General features: G+C 43.1%; 2 protein-coding genes across 6 annotated transcripts in view; one reads left to right on the top strand and one right to left on the bottom strand.

The window, feature by feature from the left end:
• Positions 1-11,842, bottom strand: part of LOC140212226 (adenosine kinase-like) — a 297,931-nt gene extending 286,089 nt beyond the window's left edge. For 4 of the 5 annotated variants that reach the window (XM_072282954.1, XM_072282950.1, XM_072282953.1 and 1 more), the window contains exon 1: positions 7,473-7,569. In XM_072282954.1, coding sequence (XP_072139055.1) covers positions 7,473-7,531 — 59 coding nt within the window. In that variant the 5' untranslated portion in view covers positions 7,532-7,569. Of the gene's footprint in view, positions 1-7,472; positions 7,570-11,609 lie in introns of those variants that run through there. The other variant, XM_072282952.1, reaches the window with a different exon arrangement.
• LOC140212225 (AP-1 complex subunit mu) overlaps positions 11,683-19,284 on the top strand; it is a 31,221-nt gene continuing 23,619 nt past the window's right edge. Inside the window, exons 1-3 of the mRNA XM_072282948.1 lie at positions 11,683-12,306; positions 12,712-12,883; positions 19,113-19,250. Of these exons, the coding sequence (XP_072139049.1) occupies positions 11,782-12,306; positions 12,712-12,883; positions 19,113-19,250 (835 nt within the window). The 5' untranslated portion in view covers positions 11,683-11,781. The remainder of the gene's footprint in view (positions 12,307-12,711; positions 12,884-19,112; positions 19,251-19,284) is intronic.

Genomic DNA, 19,284 nt, shown 5'->3' on the forward strand with positions numbered 1-19,284 from the left:
GGTGAACAAGGACACCAAGATCTCATCGTACTTCCCCTTTTCCTAACTTGACACCATTCAAATAGTAATCTGCCTTCCTGTTCTTGCCACCAAAGTGGATAATCTCACATTTATCCACATTGCCCACTCACCCAACCCGTCCAAGTCATCCTGCATTATCTCAACATCCTCCGCACATTTCACACTGCCACCCAGCTTTGTGTCATCTGCAAATTTGCTACTGTTACTTTTAATCCCTTCATCTAAGTCATTAATGTATATTGTAAATAGCTGTGGTCCCAACACTGAGCCTTGCGGTACCCCACTAGTCACCGCCTGCCATTCTGAAAGGGACCTGTTAATCCTTATTCGTTTCCTGTCTGCCAACCAATTTACGATCCATGTCAGTACCCTACCCCCCAATACCATTTGCTCTAATTTTGCCCACTAATCTCCTATGTGGAACCTTATCAAAGGCTTTCTGAAAGTCTAGGTACGCTGCATCCACTGGCTCTCCCTTGTCCAATTTCATAGTTACATCCTCAAAAAATTCCAGAAGAATTAGTCAAGCATGATTTCCCCTTCATAAATCCATGCTGACTCGGACCGATCCTGTTACTGCTATCCAAATGTGCCGCTATTTCATCCTTTATAATTGACTCCAGCATTTTCCCCACCACTGCTGTCAGGCTAACTGGTCTATAATTCCCCGTTTTCTTTCTCCCTCCTTTCTTAAAAAGTGGGATAACATAGCTTTAAAAGGGATAGAGAGGGGAGAAAGGGGAAGAGGGGTGGCATTACTGGTCAGGGATACTATTACAGCTACAGAAAGGGTGGATAATGTAGCAGGATCTTCTTTTGAGTCAGTATGGGCAGAAGTCAGGAACAGGAAGGGAGCAGTTACTCTATTGGGAGTATTCTATAGGCCCCCTGGTAGCAGCAGAGATACCAAGGAACAGATTGGGAGGCAGATTTTGGAAAGGTGTAAAAATAACAGGGTTGTTATCATGGGTGAATTTAACTTCCATAATATTAATTGGCACCCGATTAGTTCCAATGGTTTAGACGGAGCAGAGTTTGTTAAGTGTGTCCAGGACGGATTCCTGTCACAATATGTTGACAGGCCGAGTGGGGGAATGCAATATTAGATTTAGTATTAGGTAACAAACCGGGTCAGATGACAGATCTCTCAGTGGGTGAGCATCTGGGGGACAGTGACCACCGCTCCCTGGCCTTTAACATTATCATGGTAAAGGATAGAATCAGAGAGGACAGGAAAATTTTTAATTGAGGAAGGGCAAATTATGAGGCTATAAGGCTAGAACTTGCTGGTGTGAATTGAGATGATGTTTTTGCAGGGAAATGTACTATGGACATGTGGTCGATGTTTAGGGATCTCTTGCTGGATGTAAGGGATAAACTTGTCCCGGTGAGGATGATAAAGAATGGTAGGGTGAAGGAACCATGGGTGACAAGCGAGGTGGAAAATCTAGTCAGGTGGAAGAAGGCAGCATACATGAGGTTTAGGAAGCAAGGATCAGATGGATCTATTGAGGAAGATAGGGTAGCAAGAAAGGAGCTTAATAAGGGGCTGAGGAGAGCAAGAAGGGGGCATGAGAAGGCTTTGGCGAGTAGGGCAAAGGAAAACCCCAAGGCATTCTTCAATTATGTGAAGAACAAAGTGATGACAGGAGTGAAAGTAGGACCAATTAGAGATAAAGGTGGGAAGGTGTGCCTGGAGGCTGTGGAAGTGAGCGAGGTCCTCAATGAATACTTCTCTTCGGTATTCACCAATGAGAGGGAACTTGATGAAGGTGAGAACAATATGAGTGAGGTTGATGTTCTGCAGCATGTTGATATTAAGGGAGAGGAGGTGTTGGAGTTGTTCAAATACATTAGGATGGACAAGTCCCCGGGGCCTGACGGAATATTTCCCAGGCTGCTCCATGAGGCGAGGGAAGAGATTGCTGAGCCTCTGGCTAGGATCTTCATGTCCTCGTTGTCCACGGGAATGGTACTGGAGGACTGGAGGGAGGCGCATGTAGTCCCCTTGTTCAAAAAAGGTAATAGGGATAGTCCAGGTAATTATAGACCAGTGAGCCTTACGTCTGTGGTGGGAAAGCTGTTGGAAAAGATTCTTAGAGATAGGATCTATGGGCATTTAGAGAATCATGGTCTGATCAGGGACAGTCAGCATGGCTTTGTGAAGGGCACATCGTGTTTAAAAGCCTGATAAGAGTTCTTTGAGGTGGTGACCAGGCATATAGATGAGGGTAGTGCAGTGGATGGGATCTACATGGATTTTAGTAAGGCACTTGACAAGGTTCCACACGGTAGGCTTATTCAGAATGTCAGAAGTCATGGGATCCAGGGAAGTTTGGCGAAGTGGATTCAGAATTAGCTTGCCTGCTAGGTCGTGGTGGATAGAGTACATTCAGATTGGAGGGTTGTGACTAGTGGTGTCCCACAAGGATCGGTTCTGGGACCTCTGCTTTTCATGATTTTTATTAATGACCTGGACGTGGGGGTAGAAAGGTGGGTTGCCGAGTTTGCAGATGACACAAAGGTTGGTGGTGTTGTGGATAGTGTTGAGGATTGTCGAAGATTGCAGAGGGATATTGATAGGATGCAGAAGTGGGCTGAGAAGTGGCAGATGGAGTTCAACCTGGAGAAGTGTGTGGTGGTACACTTTGAAAGGACAAACTCCAAGGCAGAGTACAAAGTAAATGGTAGGATACTTGGTAGTGTGGAGGAGCAGAGGGATCTGGGGGTACATGTCCATAGATCCCTGAAAGTTGCCTCATAGGTAGGTAGGGTAGTTAAGAAAACTTATGGGATGTTAGCTTTCATAAATCGAGGGATAAAGTTTAAGAGTCGCGGGGTAATGATGCAGCTGTATAAAACTCTGGTTAGGCCACACTTGGAGTACTGTGTCCAGTTCTGGTCGCCTCACTATTGGAAGGATGTGGAAGCATTGGAAAGGGTACAGAGGAGATTTACCAGGATGCTGCCTGGTTTAGAGAGTATGCATTATGATCAGAGACTAAGGGAGCTAGGGCTTTACTCTTTGGAGAGGAGGAGGATGAGAGGAGACATGATAGAGCTATACAAGATATTAAGAGGAACAGATAGAGTGGACAGCCAGCACCTCTTCCCCTGGGCACCACTGCTCAGTACAAGAGGACATGACTTTAAGGTAAGGGGTGGGAAGTTCAAGGGGGATATTAGAGGAAGGTTTTTTACTCAGAGAGTGGTTGGTGCATGGAATGCACTGCCTGAGTCAGTGGTGGAGGGAGATACACTAGTGAAATGTAAGAGACTGCTAGACAGGTATATGGAGGAATTGAAGGTGGCGGGGTTATATGGGAGGTAGGGTTTAAGGGTCGGCACAACATTGTGGGCTGAAGGGCCTGTACTGCGCTGTACTATTCTGTGTTCAAGGTTCCAGCATATTTTCACAGCCTCCATTCAGCTTCCTCTACTTCCATCCCCAGGCGTCTCCAAACAATGATTAACAGACAATCATACCCTCTCTTAAACACCCAAAGTACATTCTCTCATGACCACGTGGAGAATCTCACCTGGCCGCTTAATACCAGCTCCACAGCAATGAAAGCCCAGCAGCGTCTCTACTTTCTGCGAAGGCTGAGAAAAGTCCATCTCCCACCCCCCATCCTCACCACATTCTACAGAGGTTGTATTGAGAGCATCCTGAGCAGCTGCATCACTGCCTGGTTCGAAAATTGCACCATCTTGGATCGCAAGATCCTGCAGCGGATAGTGAGGTCAGCTGAGAAGATCATCAGGGTCTCTCTTTCCGCCATTACAGACATTTACACCACACGCTGCATCCGTAAAACAAACAGCATTATTAAGGACCCCATGCACCCCTCATACAAACTCTTCTCCCTCCTGCCATCTGGCAAAAGGCACTGAAGTTTCTTCCCCCAAGCCATCAGGCTTCTCAATACCCAGAGCCTGGACTGACACCAACCTACTGCCCTCTACTGTGCATATTGCCTTGTTTATTATTTATTGTAATGCCTGCACTGTTTTGTGCACTTTATGCAGTCCTGCGTAGGTCTATAGTCTAGTGTGGTTTTGTGTTGTTTTACGTAGTTCAGTGTAGTATTTTTTTTGTTCATGTAGCACCATGGTCCTGAAAAACGTTGTCTTGGTTTTACTGTGTACTGTACCAGCAGTTATGGTCGAAATGACAATAAAAAGTGACTTGACTTGACGTGGATTTCCTCCGGATGCTATGGGCTCCCTCAACATCCTAAATATTTCTGGGTAGATTATATGGCTTCTCTAAATTATTTGTTTTTTGTAGGGTTATGGCAGACAGAATTAATGAAGCCTTTATGGCATTTGCTTGAGAATAAGTGGCAATCATTCAGGAAAATAGAAAGTTGAAACAAGACCAACGGGATTGCTGTCTTGGGAGGAAAGCATGGACCCAGAGGGCTGACTGCCCTCTTCTTATGCCATTACAAGTGTTTGAGAAGCTCGATCACATTTAGATCCCAGTCTCCAGCTTTTTATCTTCATTCCAGCCCTTTCACTTAGCAGTTTTTCTGACTTTTCAGATATGGTGAACGTTCTGCAAAACATTATGGGTGTGCTATGTTGGTGTCAGAATATACGATGACATTTATCGGCTGACCCCAGTACATCCTTAGGTTGCGTTGGTTGTTAATTCAAAGGACATATTTCACTGTTTGTTTTGACATACATGTGATAGACAAATCTAAATGGTATAAAATTCCCTACCTGAAACATTCATTCTCAGTTTCTCTCCAGTTGCTGCCTGATCAAATTGATTATCTTCCATATAGTTTATTTTAATTTCCAATTTCCAGCATCTTCTACTTTCTGAACATGATTTTAATTTCAAGTTAGTAACCAACTTTAAATTGCTGATGTTTGAATCCTGGCCCTTGGATTTAAAGTCTAAATCACTAGTCACTAATTTCTTTTTGAAGCATTGTGCCACCAATGCACTTGATTTGTTTTGGTAAATAATCTGATAAACATTAATAAAACTTTCAATGTGGGTAAACTTTCAACATTGGTAAATTCACTTTCTGATAACACTATAAATGCCTTCTTCTCATTGCTACCATTAGGGAGAAGGTACAAGAGCCCAAACACCCACACTCAACATTTTCGAAACAGCTTCCGCTATCAGACGCAAAATTCTGGAGGAACACAGTAGGCCAGGCAGCACCTATGGAAAAAAAGTACAGTTGACATTTTGGGCCAAGACCCATTCGCAGGACTGGAGAAAAAAAGATGGGTAGATTTAAAAGATGGAGGAGGGGAGAGAGAAACACAAGGTAATAGGTGTAATCGGGAGGGACAGGGATGAAGTAAAGAGCTGGGAAGTTGATTGGTGAAAGAGATGCAGGGCTGGAAAAGGGGGAGTTCGATAGGAGAGAACAGAAGGCATTGAAATTAAGGAAAGGGGGAGGAGCACCAGAGGGAGGCAATGGGCAGGCAAGGAGATAAGGTGTGAAAGGGAAAAGGGGATGGGGGACCATTACCAGAAGTTCTAGAAATCAATGTTCATGCCATCAGGTTAGAGGCTACCCGGACGGAATACAAGTTGTTCCTCCAACCTGAGTGTGGTCTCATCGCGACAGTAGAGGAGGCCATGGATTGACATAACTGAATGAGAATGGGAAGCTGAATTAAAATGATGGCCACTAGGAGATCCCGCTTCTTCTGGCGGATGGAGCGTAGGTGGTCAACGAAACATTCTCCCAATCTACATCGGTCGTTGAGTACCCAACGTAGATTGGGAAACTGCCTGCCCATTGTCTCCCTCTGGTGCTCCTCCCCCTTTTCTTTCTTCCATGCCTTCTGTTCTCTCCTATCGGACTACTCCTTCTCCAGCTCTGTATCTCTTTCACCAATCAACTTCTCAGCTCTTTACTTCATCCCTCCCATTCCCAGTTTCACATATCATCTTGTGTTTCTCTCTCCCCTCCCCACCTCTTAAATCTACACCCCATCTTTTTTCCCCCCAGTCCTGCTGAAGGGTCTCGGCCCCAAATGTTGACTGTACTTTTTCCCATAGATGCTGCCTGGCCTGCTGATTTCCTCTAGTATTTTGTGCGCGTTGCTTGAATTTAGACCATAAAATATAGGAGTAGAAGTAGGCCATTCAGCCTATTGAGTCTACTCTGCCATTCAATCATGGGCTGATCCAAACCCCAGTCATTGCCCACCCCGCTGCCTTCACCCCATACCCTTTGATGCCCTGGCTAATCAAGAACCTACCTATCTCTGACTTAAATACACCCAATAACTTGGCATCCACAGCCACTCGTGACAACAAATTCCAGAGATTTACCACCCTCTGACTAAAGTAATTTCTCCGCATCTCAGTTCTAAAAGGACGTCCTTCAATCCTGAAGTCGTGCCCTCTTGTCCTAGAATCTCCTACCATGGGAAATAACTTTGCCATATCTAATCTGTTCAGACTTCTCAACATTCAGATTTCCAGCATCTGCAGATTTTCTCTTGATCGGCTATCAGATTTTTGAATGGTCCAGGAACCCGTGAACACTACGTCACTATTCTCCTTCTACAGCACTTATTTTTATTGTAGCTTCTTGTAATTTTTATGTACTTGCACCGTATTGCTGCTACAAAACAAATTTCATGCTAATAAACCTGATCCTGGGATTCTGATTATAAATCACAATGGATAGTTACGTACTGTTATTTTAAAGTATTCTGTTCAAAATAGTAAAATGCATTCATTGCAGCAAGATTGTAGTAAATTAGAAAATTATCAAGATTTAGAACTTCGATGAAACTTAAACTGGAAAGAAAGAAAAACTCAGTTGGACTGGATCAATGATATTTTGTGATCTATCACAATGTTCGACATGTCAAGTATCTTTAAAGACTATCTTTAAGGGTGTTCATTTGCTTGTATAATATTAATAGAAATAAGGTACATTTTGGCCAAGAATTAACGTAAGTACTCAGCAGTAAGGCTGACACGTTTGAATGATCTGTGCTCAGGCCTGATTCCGGTCTGTGGGCTCTTTGATGTCGTGCTCGACCTTCAGAACATGTTGCAGTTTGTGAGGAACCCGCGCAAACTGTGAACCACAGCCGGGGATAATTAAGTACAGTAACCCGCCGGTCGGGAATGCCGACGTCTTGGGGGCTCTCTTCATCGTGCTGGGGAGGGAGAGAAGAAATGAAGGGGAGTTACCGGGGTGGGGGTCAGTCAGACCATCGGTTCTCAACACGTTGCAGGGGGTAGGGAAAGAAGCAACCCACGGACTCGATGTTAGCTGAATGGTCGGAAACAGGGCCAAACCGAACGCGGTTTGGGAGGCGTCAATCCTAACCTCCTGCCTACTGCCGGCGTGTTCTTTCCTCCCCTGGACCGTGGGGCAGTCACAGATCAGGGGAACGGCCGCCATCTGGACAGTGCACGGGCCGGAGTGACCATTTCACTTTATTTTTACCTGAGGGGCTTGGCTTCCAGTTTAAGTTTCTTGGCCGGCTGGGGCTCATCCGCTGCCATCTCTCCAGCTGCTCTACGGGCTCAGGGCTGCGGGGAGGGGGAGGGGCCAGTGGCAAGCGCATGGCACCGGGGTGGGCCAAGACGTGCGCGCGGCGAACCGATCCTGTCCTGTGAGATGCGCGCGGCTCCGGGTAATGGCGGGAGGATAGAGAGGGTCTTTGCTGTAGTGACACACACAAACACCATTTTCCCTCTTCTTTTTACTATTTATTTTTACTTTTTTTAATATACTGTATAAAGATTCTGTTGAGAATTGTTCTGAGTCGAATTAAAAACAAGACCAGAAACTTCTAAACTACAATATGAGGTTATTGAGGATAGAGGAACTAGGAATGCAATTTTCATACTACGAATGCTTTCAGAAAGGGCAATTGAATATCAAAATGACGTCTTTTTATGTTTTATTGATTTCACTAAAGCATTTGACAAAGTGCAACATGAAAAATTATTTCAAATTCTTGCTAATCTAAACATTGACGGAAGAGACCAACAACTGCTTCAAAATTTATGTTGGAACCAAACGACGGCGGTAAAAATTGATGATAATAATAAGCAGTTGGACTAAAATTCAAAGAGGAGTTAGGGATGTGTTGCCTCACTGGAGTTGTTATAGTGAAATAATTCTCAGAGAAATAGAAGACCTAGATGGGATAAAAATTGGAGGTGTTAACATCAACAATATAAGATATGCAGACGATACCACCCTAATAGCAAATGCTGCAGAATACCTACAAATCCTCCTAGACATTGTGCAGACAAACAAGTGCAGAATTTGATCTAACCGTCAACTGTCAAAAAACCAAATATATGGTAATATCAAAACAGTATGATACTCCCAACTGCCAATTGTACATCGGTAACCAAGAGATTGAACAAAAGACCAGCTTTAATTACCTTGCAAACACGAGGAGATCTGCAGATGCTGGAAATTCAAGCAACACACATAAAAAGAAGTTGCTGGTGAACACAACAGGCCAGGCAGCATCTATAGGAAGAGGTACAGTTGACGTTTCGGGCCGAAACCCTTCGTCAGGACTAACTGGCCTGCTGCGTTCACCAGCATTTTTTATGTTAATTACCTTGATAGCTTTATATCACAAGATGCTAGAAGTAAAGTAGAAATAAAAAGAATTACCGTTGCCAGAACCAACTTCCAAAAAATGGAACCCCATTTTTACCAACAGACACATTTCTATGACAACAAGGCTTAAGCTACTAAAATGTTACATCTGGTCAATCTTGCTGTATGCTTCCGAAACATGGACTATAACACCAGAACTCCAAAGAAACTTAGAAGCAACAGAAATGTGGTTTCTTAGAAGAATGCTGAAAATATCATAAAGAGATAGGGTGACTAATGAGACAGTACTCCAACGTGCCCATACAAAAAGATCTTTAATTAGAACATTAAATGAGAAGAAATTTAAATTCCTGGGCCATGTCATCACAAAGGGAGAAATAGAATGCCTTAAGTTACAAGGCCATATTCCTGGGAAAAGCGGAAAAGGAAGGCAAAGAAGAAAATATATGAACACTGAAAGAAATAACAGATCTAAGTGTGCGAGATATCATTGACACTGCATGGGATCGTTCGATGTGGAAAGCCATGATTGCTCAAGCGTGTAAAGCGCAAGGCACATGAAGAAGAAGATATGCTGTATACTTATTGTAATTTATAGTTTTTTATTATTATGTACTGCTGTCGCAAAACAACACATTTCATGACATATGCTAGTGATATTACAGCTGAATCTGATTCTGAACACGCTTATGCAATAATGAAGAAGACACACCAGGAGTAGTTTTGGTCTATCAGCAAATTCTCTTGCAATTTTCTATAAATGCACGTAGAAAGCATTCTGACAGATTGCATCTAGCCTGGTATGCAGGATCCAAAGACCCTGCAGAGGTGTGTGGACTCAGCCAGCTGCAACACAGGCACAACTATCAGCACTATGGAGAATACCTTCAAGAAACAGTGTCTCAAGAAGGCAGCATTTTTCACTAAATACTCTCAGCCAGCTGCAACACAGGCACAACTATCAGCACTATGGAGAATACCTTCAAGAAACAGTATCTCAAGAAGGCAGCATTTTTCACTAAATACTCTCATGATCTGGGCCTGTTCTTAATGCTACTGTTGGCGAAGAGGTACATAAGCTGGAAGACCTGCTCTTAACAACTTAGGAATAGCTACTTCCACTTCGCCATCAGATTCCTAAGTAGTCAATGACCACTTAATACCTACTTCCGCATTATTTATTTTGTAATATATAATAATTTTATGCCTTGCACTGTACTTCCATCCTAAGGTGAGCTTGCGCCTAAAGTGGTCAGTGAAGAGGAGATGATGGTGTGGAAAGCCAAGCTGTAGTCAATTACAACAGCCTGCTGCATGTTCTGGTTCTCCTGGTTCTCCAGAACAGAACAGAGAGCTGGTGAGATGGCAGGCCTGCTGCAAATTGAAGTGGGTCCAGGCCAGAGTTGATTCAAACCATAACCAATCTCTGAAAACAATTCATTGTCATAGATGTACTGTAAGTGCTGCTGGATGATAATAATTGAGGCAGGTCACCATGATTTCCTTCGGCACTCGTATTATGATGCCATCTTGAAGCAGGTTGAAACCTTGGACTGCAGAGATTTGAAGATGTCCCTGAACACTCCAACCATTTGGTTAGTGCAGATTGTTAGCACTGAACCAGATATGCTGTCAGGGCCTGGTGAGAATCCATTTTTCTGAAGGATGTTCTGACATCAGTCTCTAAGACTGAAATCACAGGGTTGTGGTATGCTTTGGGAACTCATGCAGGTGTGTAAATTTCCTCCCTATCAAAATGTGCCGAAACCTGATTTGGGTTGATGCATCATTATCATTCATGCTATTTGTTCTCACCTTGTAGCAGGTACTAGTATACCAACCCTGCCACAGCTGTCAAGCTTATGTTGGAGTTACCTTTTCGCACTTGCCTCAACCCTTGATCAGAACTTACCCTTCTTCTCTTCCACCGATAACTAACATTCATCTCTCATTCAGTCCTGAAATGTTGTCCATCTGTCTTTCCATAGATGCTGCCTGACCCCAGAGTTACAGCGTTTCCTGTTTTCTTTCAGATGCCCAAGTTTTTTAAATTTTCCTTGTCTTAATTGATCCCCATGAGAGGAAGGGTTCTATTTAATGTTATTTGTCACTTAACTATCAACTTATCAACTGCAATAAAGTAGAGCAACACATTTGGCAGCATGTCCTCCCCAGGTCACAGAGTAATACAGCACAGAATGGCCCTTTAGCCAACTCATCTGTGCAGAATAAGGTGCAAGATCGGAAAAAAGATGGATTGTGAGGTCAGTACTTACATCTTATTGTATTACAGAACCATTTAGGTCTTATAGCAGTGGGATAAAAGGTGTCCTTTAGCCTGGCGGTACATGCTTTCAGGCTTTTGTATCTTCTGCCTGATGGAAGAGGGGAGAAGAGAGAATGTCTGGGGTGAATGGGGTCTTTAATTATACTGGCTGCTTTACTGAGGCAGTATAGAGGTGTTGCTAGTTTCTGTGATCACCTCAGCTGTGTCCAGAACTCTCTGTAGTCTCTTGTGGTCAGTTGGAGAGCAGTTGCTGTACCAAGCCATGATGTATCCAGATAGGATGCTTTCTATGATGCATTAATAAAAATTGGTAAGGGTGACAGAAATGCCAAATTTCTTTAGCCTCCTGATGAAGTAGTGGATGTTAGTGAGCTCTCTTGGCTGTGATGTCTATGTGGTTGGATCAAGACAGGTTACTGCTAATGTTCACCTAAGAACTTGAAGCTCTCAACTTAAACACTGTCAATGCAGATGCTGGAGGGATACAGTGGGTGGATCCAGGAGGATAAAGGGGATGAAAATGGGTGACGGAGGGCTGGAAGGAAGACATGGAAAGGAAACAAAACAAAAATAATGCCTACCTGAAACTGGAAAATTAAATATTCATACCATTGGGTTACATGCAACCTAGATGGAATGTGAGGTGCTAGTCTGTATGACAAACACACCATTTACTGTGAAGTCACTTGCTGCACCTCAGTCGGCCTTACCTGTACCAGCATATATACAAGTCCCGCCCAACATCAGATTGTCCACTCCCTTGTCACTCAAAGTGGACATTATATTTTGCCTGCCGTGCTTGTTGGTCTCTCTCTGAAAACTTCTGAAGACCTTCACCAGATTCAAATTTTCACATAATTCACAACTATTAACGGGTCGCCAATGACCGGGCAGCAAACACCCATCCCGTCGGTGCCAGCCGCTCGGGGACGCGCCCGGTGGGAAGGTCACAGGACGGGGGCGCGCGCGGTGGGAAGGCTGCGAAACGTTTCGCCCGCTAGGCTAGGCCAAGCCGGGCCGGGCCGCCATGTTGAGGCTGCAGTGATTGGAGGCGGCGCTCGGATCCCGGATCCCGGATCCCGGATCGCGGCTGATGAAGTCCTGAGGCAGGAGGAAAGCCGCGGGCCGGCCACGATGATCCACAGTCTGTTTCTCATCAACAGCAGCGGGGATATCTTTCTGGAGAAGCATTGGAAGAGCGTGGTGAGCCGCTCCGTCTGTGACTACTTCTTGGAGGCGCAGGAGAAGGCCGGGCAGCCGGAGAATGTGGCGCCTGTGCTCGCCACCCCCCACCACTACCTGGTCAGCACCCACCGCCATGGCATCTTCTTCGTGGCCGTCATCCAGTCGGAGGTGCCGCCGCTCTTTGTCATCGAGTTCCTGCACCGAGTGGCTGAAACACTGCAGGTTTGGCACTACAGCATGTCCGGAGGGCAGCTGTGTCTTCTCCTTTTTAATACCACAATTAATGTGTTGAAACATTAAATCAAATACTTTTTAATAGCATATATGTAACATCATTGAGATGTGTATCACTCATGATGTTTAAGTAATAAACTTACTGCAGTATGATTTATCGACAAAATAAACTTGATGCATAACGTTAATCACATACACACCAGACACCAACGGAGCAACATTATGCGAAAATTTAAAAAAACTGCAATGTCTATACAAAACTTAAACTTATGCTGCTTTGTTATATACAGGACAGAACACTTAAGTTATCAGTGTTACACCTTTATATAGAACACTCAGAATCTTTTGCTTATGACTTGACACTTTTTAAACAATTATGTACTCGCTCTTCAGGACTACTTTGGAGAATGCTCAGAGACATCAATTAAAGATCATGTTGTGATTGTATACGAGCTCCTAGAAGAGATGTTGGACAATGGGTTTCCATTAGCCACTGAATCCAACATTTTAAAAGAACTGATTAAACCACCAACTATTCTTCGTTCAGTTGTTAATTCTATAACAGGTAGGAACCAGTTTCTCCTTATGAAAATGTTTACATGACCTTAAATTTTATGTTTTTTCACCATTTTCAAGGGCTGGGCCAGTGTTGAGCTTGATGCTCTGTGAGGTTTACTTGTCTTTGCACTGAACTGAAGCTGTGGCCTGCAACTGACAAGCTCCTGGATCGGCTGCATTGATGACTGGCTTGGTGGCAGTACAAATTTCAGTTCTGAATGTTATTTGCTTATTTTTATTGTTTGTGCAATTTGTTCTTATATCTGCATACTGGGTGCTTAGCTTGTGTTTTAATGGGCTCTTTGGATTTCTGATTTTGTGGCTGCTTGTAAGGAGACAAATCCTAAGGCTGTTCATAGTCTACATACTTTGATGATAAATTAATTTTGAACTTCAAAGCCATAATAGCCATAAACACCAGATTCTGCAGGTGCTGGAAATCAAGAGTAATACACAAAATGCTAGAGGAGTTAGGAAGGTCAGGTAAAATCTATGGAAAGGAATAAGATGTTTTGGGCTAAGACCTTTGATCAGTTAAAAATCATTGTTTAGTTCTCCCAGTGGCCCAAATAAGCTTGCCTCATTTGGAAAGATAAGGTTGAAAGAGTACAGGGAAAATTTACAAGAATGTTGCGACTCTGGAGGACTTGAGTTATAAGGGGAGATTGAACAGGTTAGGACTGTATTCCCTAGAATGTAGAAGATTGAGAAGAGATTTGAAAGAGCTGTACAAAATTAAGAGGTATAGATAGGATAAATGCAAGCAGGCTTTTCCACTGAGGTTCGGTGGGACTACAACCAGAGATCATGGGTTAAGGGTGAAAGGTGAAAAGTTCAAAGGGAACATAAGGGGAGACTTCTTCACTGAGAGGTCGTGAGAGTGTGGAACAAGCTGCTAGCATGTGGTGAATGCAAGCTCGATTTCAGTGATTAAGAGAAGTTTGGATGGTATGGATATGGAGGGCTAAGGTCCCAGTACAGGTCAATGGGAGTAGGCTGGTTAAATAGTTTAGCATGGATTAGATAGGTCAACGGGCCTGTTTCTATGCTGTACATAAATGACACAAACATTTCAATTCACCCTCCATTTGAAACTGTATGGTTTTCTTTTAATACTTTATTTTCAAAATTTTCAAAAAAAAACAATAAAATCAACAAGAACATATCAGCTCAGACATGTGTAAAAATGAAATAAGCAAAAAAAAAAGAAAGAGACATAACATTACTGGGATGCCTATTGTACAAAGTGCTCAAAAATACTAAACATTAAATCTCAAATGAGGGCTGTGAGAAATCAGCTGGGGGGAGATTGTTCATCCGCCCCCGGCCTTGTCCAGGTAGGCAAGTAATGGATCCCAGATAGCTGAAAATTTTTTAATTGAATTGGTTCTCAAGAACCTAGGTTTCTCCATCTTAATGACTGAGGTCATGTCAGCCATCCATCTCCGAAAGGAAGGGGGAGAGGGTGATTTCCATTCCCTCAAGATAAGTCTTTTGGCGACAATCATCCCCAGCATCAGAGACTGTTGTATGGCTGTAGAGAAGCAAATAGTAGAATGCGAATAGCCAAAGATGGCGAGACCGGCTTCCAAGGGGAAGAATCTTCTATAGTTACGAAAATTCAGTCGCTAGGCATACATGGAGAGGTGGTAAATTAGATTAGACATTGGCTCAATGGAAGAAACCAAAGAGTGGTAGTAGAGGATTGCTTCTCAGGGTGGAGGCCTGTGACTAGTGGTGTGCCACAGGGATCAGTGCAGGGTCCATTGTTATTTGTCATCTATATCAACGATCTGGATGATAATGGGGTAAATTGGATCAGCAACTTTGCTGATGATACAAAGATTGGAGGTGTAGTGACGAAGATTTTCAGAGCCTGCAGAGGGACTTGGACCAACTGGAAAAATGGGCTGAAAAATGGCAGATGGAGTTTAATACAGACAAGTGTGAGGTATTGCACTTTGGAAGGACAAACCAAGGTAGAACATACAGGGTAAATGGTGAGGCACTGAGGAGTGCAGTAGAACAGAGGGATCTGGGAATACAGATACAAAATTCCCTAAAAGTGGCGTCACAGGTAGATAGGGTCGTAAAGAGAGCTTTTGGTACATTGGCCTGTATTAATCAAAGTATTGAGTATAAGAGCTGGAATGTTATGATGAGGTTGTATAAGGCATTGGTGAGGCCGAATCTGGAGTATTGTGTTCAGCTTTGGTCATCAAATTACAGGAAGGATATAAATGAGGTTGAAAGAGTGCAGAGAAGGTTTACAAGGATGTTGCTGGGACTTGAGAAACTCAGTTACAGAGAAAGGTTGAATAGGTTAGGACTTTATTCCCTGGAGCGTAGAAGAATGAGGGGAGATTTGATAGAGGTGTATAAAATTATGATGGGTATTGACAGAGTGAATGCAAGCAGGCTTTTTCCACTGAGGCAAGGGGAGGAAAAAAAAGAGGACATGGGTTAAGGGTGAGAGGGGAAAAGTTTAAAGGGAACATTAGGGGGTGCTTCTTCACACAGAGAGTGGTGGGAGTGTGGAATGAGCTGCCAGACGAGGTGGTAAATGCGGGTTTTTTTAACATTTAAGAATAAATTGGACAGATACATGGATGGGAGGTGTATGGAGGGATATGGTCCCGTGTGCATGTCAGTGGGACTAGGCAGAAAATGGTTCGGCACAGCCAAGAAGGGCCAAAAGGCCTGTTTCTGTGCTGTAGTTTTTCTATGGTTTCTATAGGCCTTTGAGTACCAATCAAATATTTTGGACCAAAATCCAGTCAGTAATGGGCAAAACCAAAAGGTGTGTGACAATGTGGCCTCCGTCCCTTGTCATCTATCACAGATTGGCGAGACAGAAGGGTAAATCCTGTGCAATCTAAGTTTAGAGTAGTGGAGACAGTGGGCAACTTTAAATTGGATCAGTTGGTGTCTGCGCCTGTATCATAGACAAACTCTTGTCCCAGGCAGCTTGAGATAATTCAATGCCCAACTCCTCTCTCCAGGCGTCTCCAATCTTCACAATAGATGCTACAGTGCAATCATCGAACAAACGTACAAACTTAGAAATTAGATGCTTGGAGGCAGGAGGGTTCTTTTAAATATAGGTGTCCCCCGCTTTTCGAACGTTCGCTTTACGAAACCTCCCCGTTACGAAAGACCTACATTGGTACCCTTCTGTTTTCGCTTTCAGAAGGTGTTTTCACTGTTACGAAGAAAGGCAGCACGCGATAAAAAATCAGCGCGCGTCCCGAGCAACCACTCTCCCCGGATTCGGAACGGCATTGCTTAAACATGTGCCTGTGAGCAGCCGTTAGCAAGATGAGTTCTGAGGTATTGAAAAAGCCTAAAAGAGCTCGTAAGGGTGTTACACTTAGCGTAAAACTAGACATAATTAAGCGTTTCAATCGTGGTGAACGAATCAAGGATAAAGTGAGTTTGACTTGTGGAAGCTGACGAAGATGATGTTGAAGAGGTTTTGGCATCCCATGACCAAGAACTGATAGATAAAGAGCTGATGCAATTGGAAGAGGAAAGGATAACAATGGAAACCAGCGAACTGAACATGAAGGAACTGCGTGAGATTTTCGCTGCAATGGTAAAGTACGACTTTAATTTTGAAAGGGTACGTAGGTTTAGGGGATATTTGCAGGATGGTTTGAGTCCTTACAAACAACTGTATGATAGAAAAATGTGCGAGGCTCAGCGGTCAAACAAGCCTTCCACATCAGCCACTGCAGACAATGAACCTCGATCTTCGACATTGAGGCGAGCAGTCATAGGAGAAGATGAGCTGCCTGCCCTGATCGACGATGAGATGACACCCCCGTGTCCCACCACCCCAACACCTGGGCCCTGGACAGATACTGTACCGATTCGCAGAGAATGAAGCAGTAGCCGGGAAGCACACAGCACATCTTTAAGAAAAAAGCTGAAATAAACAAGCTAATTAATTAGGTGCTGCCGACACGTAATTGTCGGCACAGATCAGTGTCGATTTCCGATTGCATCACCTCTGATCTGGGCCGACAATTACGTGTCGGTGGCACCTAATTAATTAGCATGTTTATTTCGGCTTTTTTCTTAAAGATGTGCTGTGTGCCTCCCGGCTACCGCTGCGTTCTTCGTGGCAATGTATCAGGTCTGTGGCCCGGAGGGTGGGGGCCACTGCACCACCCAACCTGCGACGACTCAGCCTAACACACCATCATCAGTTTGCTCGGCAAGCTGTCTTCCCGATTCCAGTAAGTGATACTACACTGTACATACATTATTTCTACTTTATATAGGCTGTGTATTTTTATGTGTTATTTGGTAGATTTGGCAGCCTCATAGCTTAAAGGTTACTGGAGAGCGCGTTTATGCCAACAGCGCTTGCGTGAGATTTTCTGCCGAGAGCGCTTGCATGAAATTTTCGCTACGGAGATCTGTGCAGGCAATTGTTGTAGCGAAGTATTTCTACTTTATATAGGCTGTGTATTTATCATATCATATTCCTGCTCTTACTATATGTTACTGTTATTTTAGGTTTTATGTGTTATTTGTCATGATTTGGTAGGTTATTTTCGGGTCTGCGAATACTCACAAAATTTTCCCATATAAATAAATGGAAATTGCTTCTTCACTTTACGACATTTCGGCTTACGAACCGTTTCATAGGAACGTTCTACCTTTGGATGGCGGGGGAAACCTGTATCAAAAAATATATGCTCCTCTGGAAGGATTTCAAAATTACAAATCTTAGTTTGAATGTAGTGTCTAATTTGTAAGTAACGAAAATGCGAATGAGGCAGCTCAAATTTCTCTTTCAGCAGACTAAATGTTGCAAACCGTCCCTCTATGTACAGGTCTTCAATAGAAAACAGACCCTTCTCCCTCCAAGCATGGTAGGTTCTATCTGACCATGAGGGTAGAAAGGAGTGATTGAAACAGATCGGTATTTGTACAGAGGTCTCTGGTAAATTCACAACGCTCCTAATCTGATTTAGAATTCTGACGGAATTTTTCAAAACAAAACTCAAGCTTTTTGATGTCCCATGCTTTTCTAGCTTAGAGAACAGCATGGCTGGCAAGGAGGAATTGACAACCGAGTTAGGCTCCATACATAGCCACAAGGGCCCTAGGGGCTAGGTTATAAACTGCATGGTGTTTTAAAGACCAACTGTACAGAGTACAGGGCAGGTATGTTCCAGTTACAAGGAAAGACAAAGTTGGCAAGGTCAGGGAACCTTGGATTACAAGAAACAAGGTGAGTTTAGTGAAGGAAAAGGAAACTTGTGTAAAGTTGAGGATGCTGAATCAAATGGATCCTGATGTAGGGTTCTGATGCAGAGTTTCAATACAAAACGTTTATTACACTTTTTGCCTAAATATATGCTGCTTGACCCAATTAATTCGTCTGTTGTGCTTTTTTTTCCTCCATAATCTAGTGTCTGCAGCTCTTTTTGTTGTCTTGACAATATCTTGGATTTTTTATTCTCCAAAGTTCTCAAGTAAATTGAACGATATTTCTTCTGAGTTGGATAGACTAAACTTTTGGTCGATTTATAGAGGATATTAGAATTGGGGTTGATGGCATGATGTGGCATGATCGACAAAGGTTACCAGAGATGAAAACTTGTTCAGCTTTCCATTATACTCTTCGGAATGTAATAGAACTAGAGTATTCACAGTTCATTTGCTCATGTACTTGAAGAGATCTGTTTTGATGGGACATCAGAGTAGATTCCAAAGTGCAGCATAGATTCAGTGGGTGAATTCGCCTTGCCCTTTTCTGATGTTGTAATTGTGAATGACTATAAGTTACAATGTGATGTTGTCCTCAATGTTAAGTTTAAAAGATTTAAGCAGAACGTGCTATATTGAACATTCAATGCGAATAACTACCTGCATTATATAGTTAGTAATGCCATTGAGAAAGTCACCTCTGATTACTGGTCAAAAGTGGTGAAAGAGGTAGGGCACATATTGTATATCCCTCTAGTAGTGGTCTGCAGTTGAAATCAATAAAGTAGTGCAAAGATACTTTAACTGATAAAATGTTTCCACAGTGGTATTTTAACATAAGAATTTGTAAAAGCAAGAATCATCTTAACTTTTTGATCAATTTGGATAACTTCACCGAATATATATTCCACAAATAGTGTCCATTTCTCAAGTTTATAGAACTGTGCCCAATAAAATAGTAACCTTTGTAACACATGAAAAGAATTAAAGCTGTTTTTGTTTAATTCTGCTAGGGAGCAGCAACATAGGAGATCAGCTTCCAACTGGTCAACTGTCTAACATCCCCTGGCGGAGAGCAGGAGTCAAGTACACAAACAATGAAGCTTATTTTGATGTTACAGAAGAAATTGATGCCATTATAGATAAATCAGGTAACAAGATTACTTAGTAACATGTTGCTTATGA

This window comes from Mobula birostris, chromosome 18 (assembly GCF_030028105.1).
Source record: "Mobula birostris isolate sMobBir1 chromosome 18, sMobBir1.hap1, whole genome shotgun sequence".
NCBI lineage: Eukaryota > Metazoa > Chordata > Chondrichthyes > Myliobatiformes > Myliobatidae > Mobula > Mobula birostris.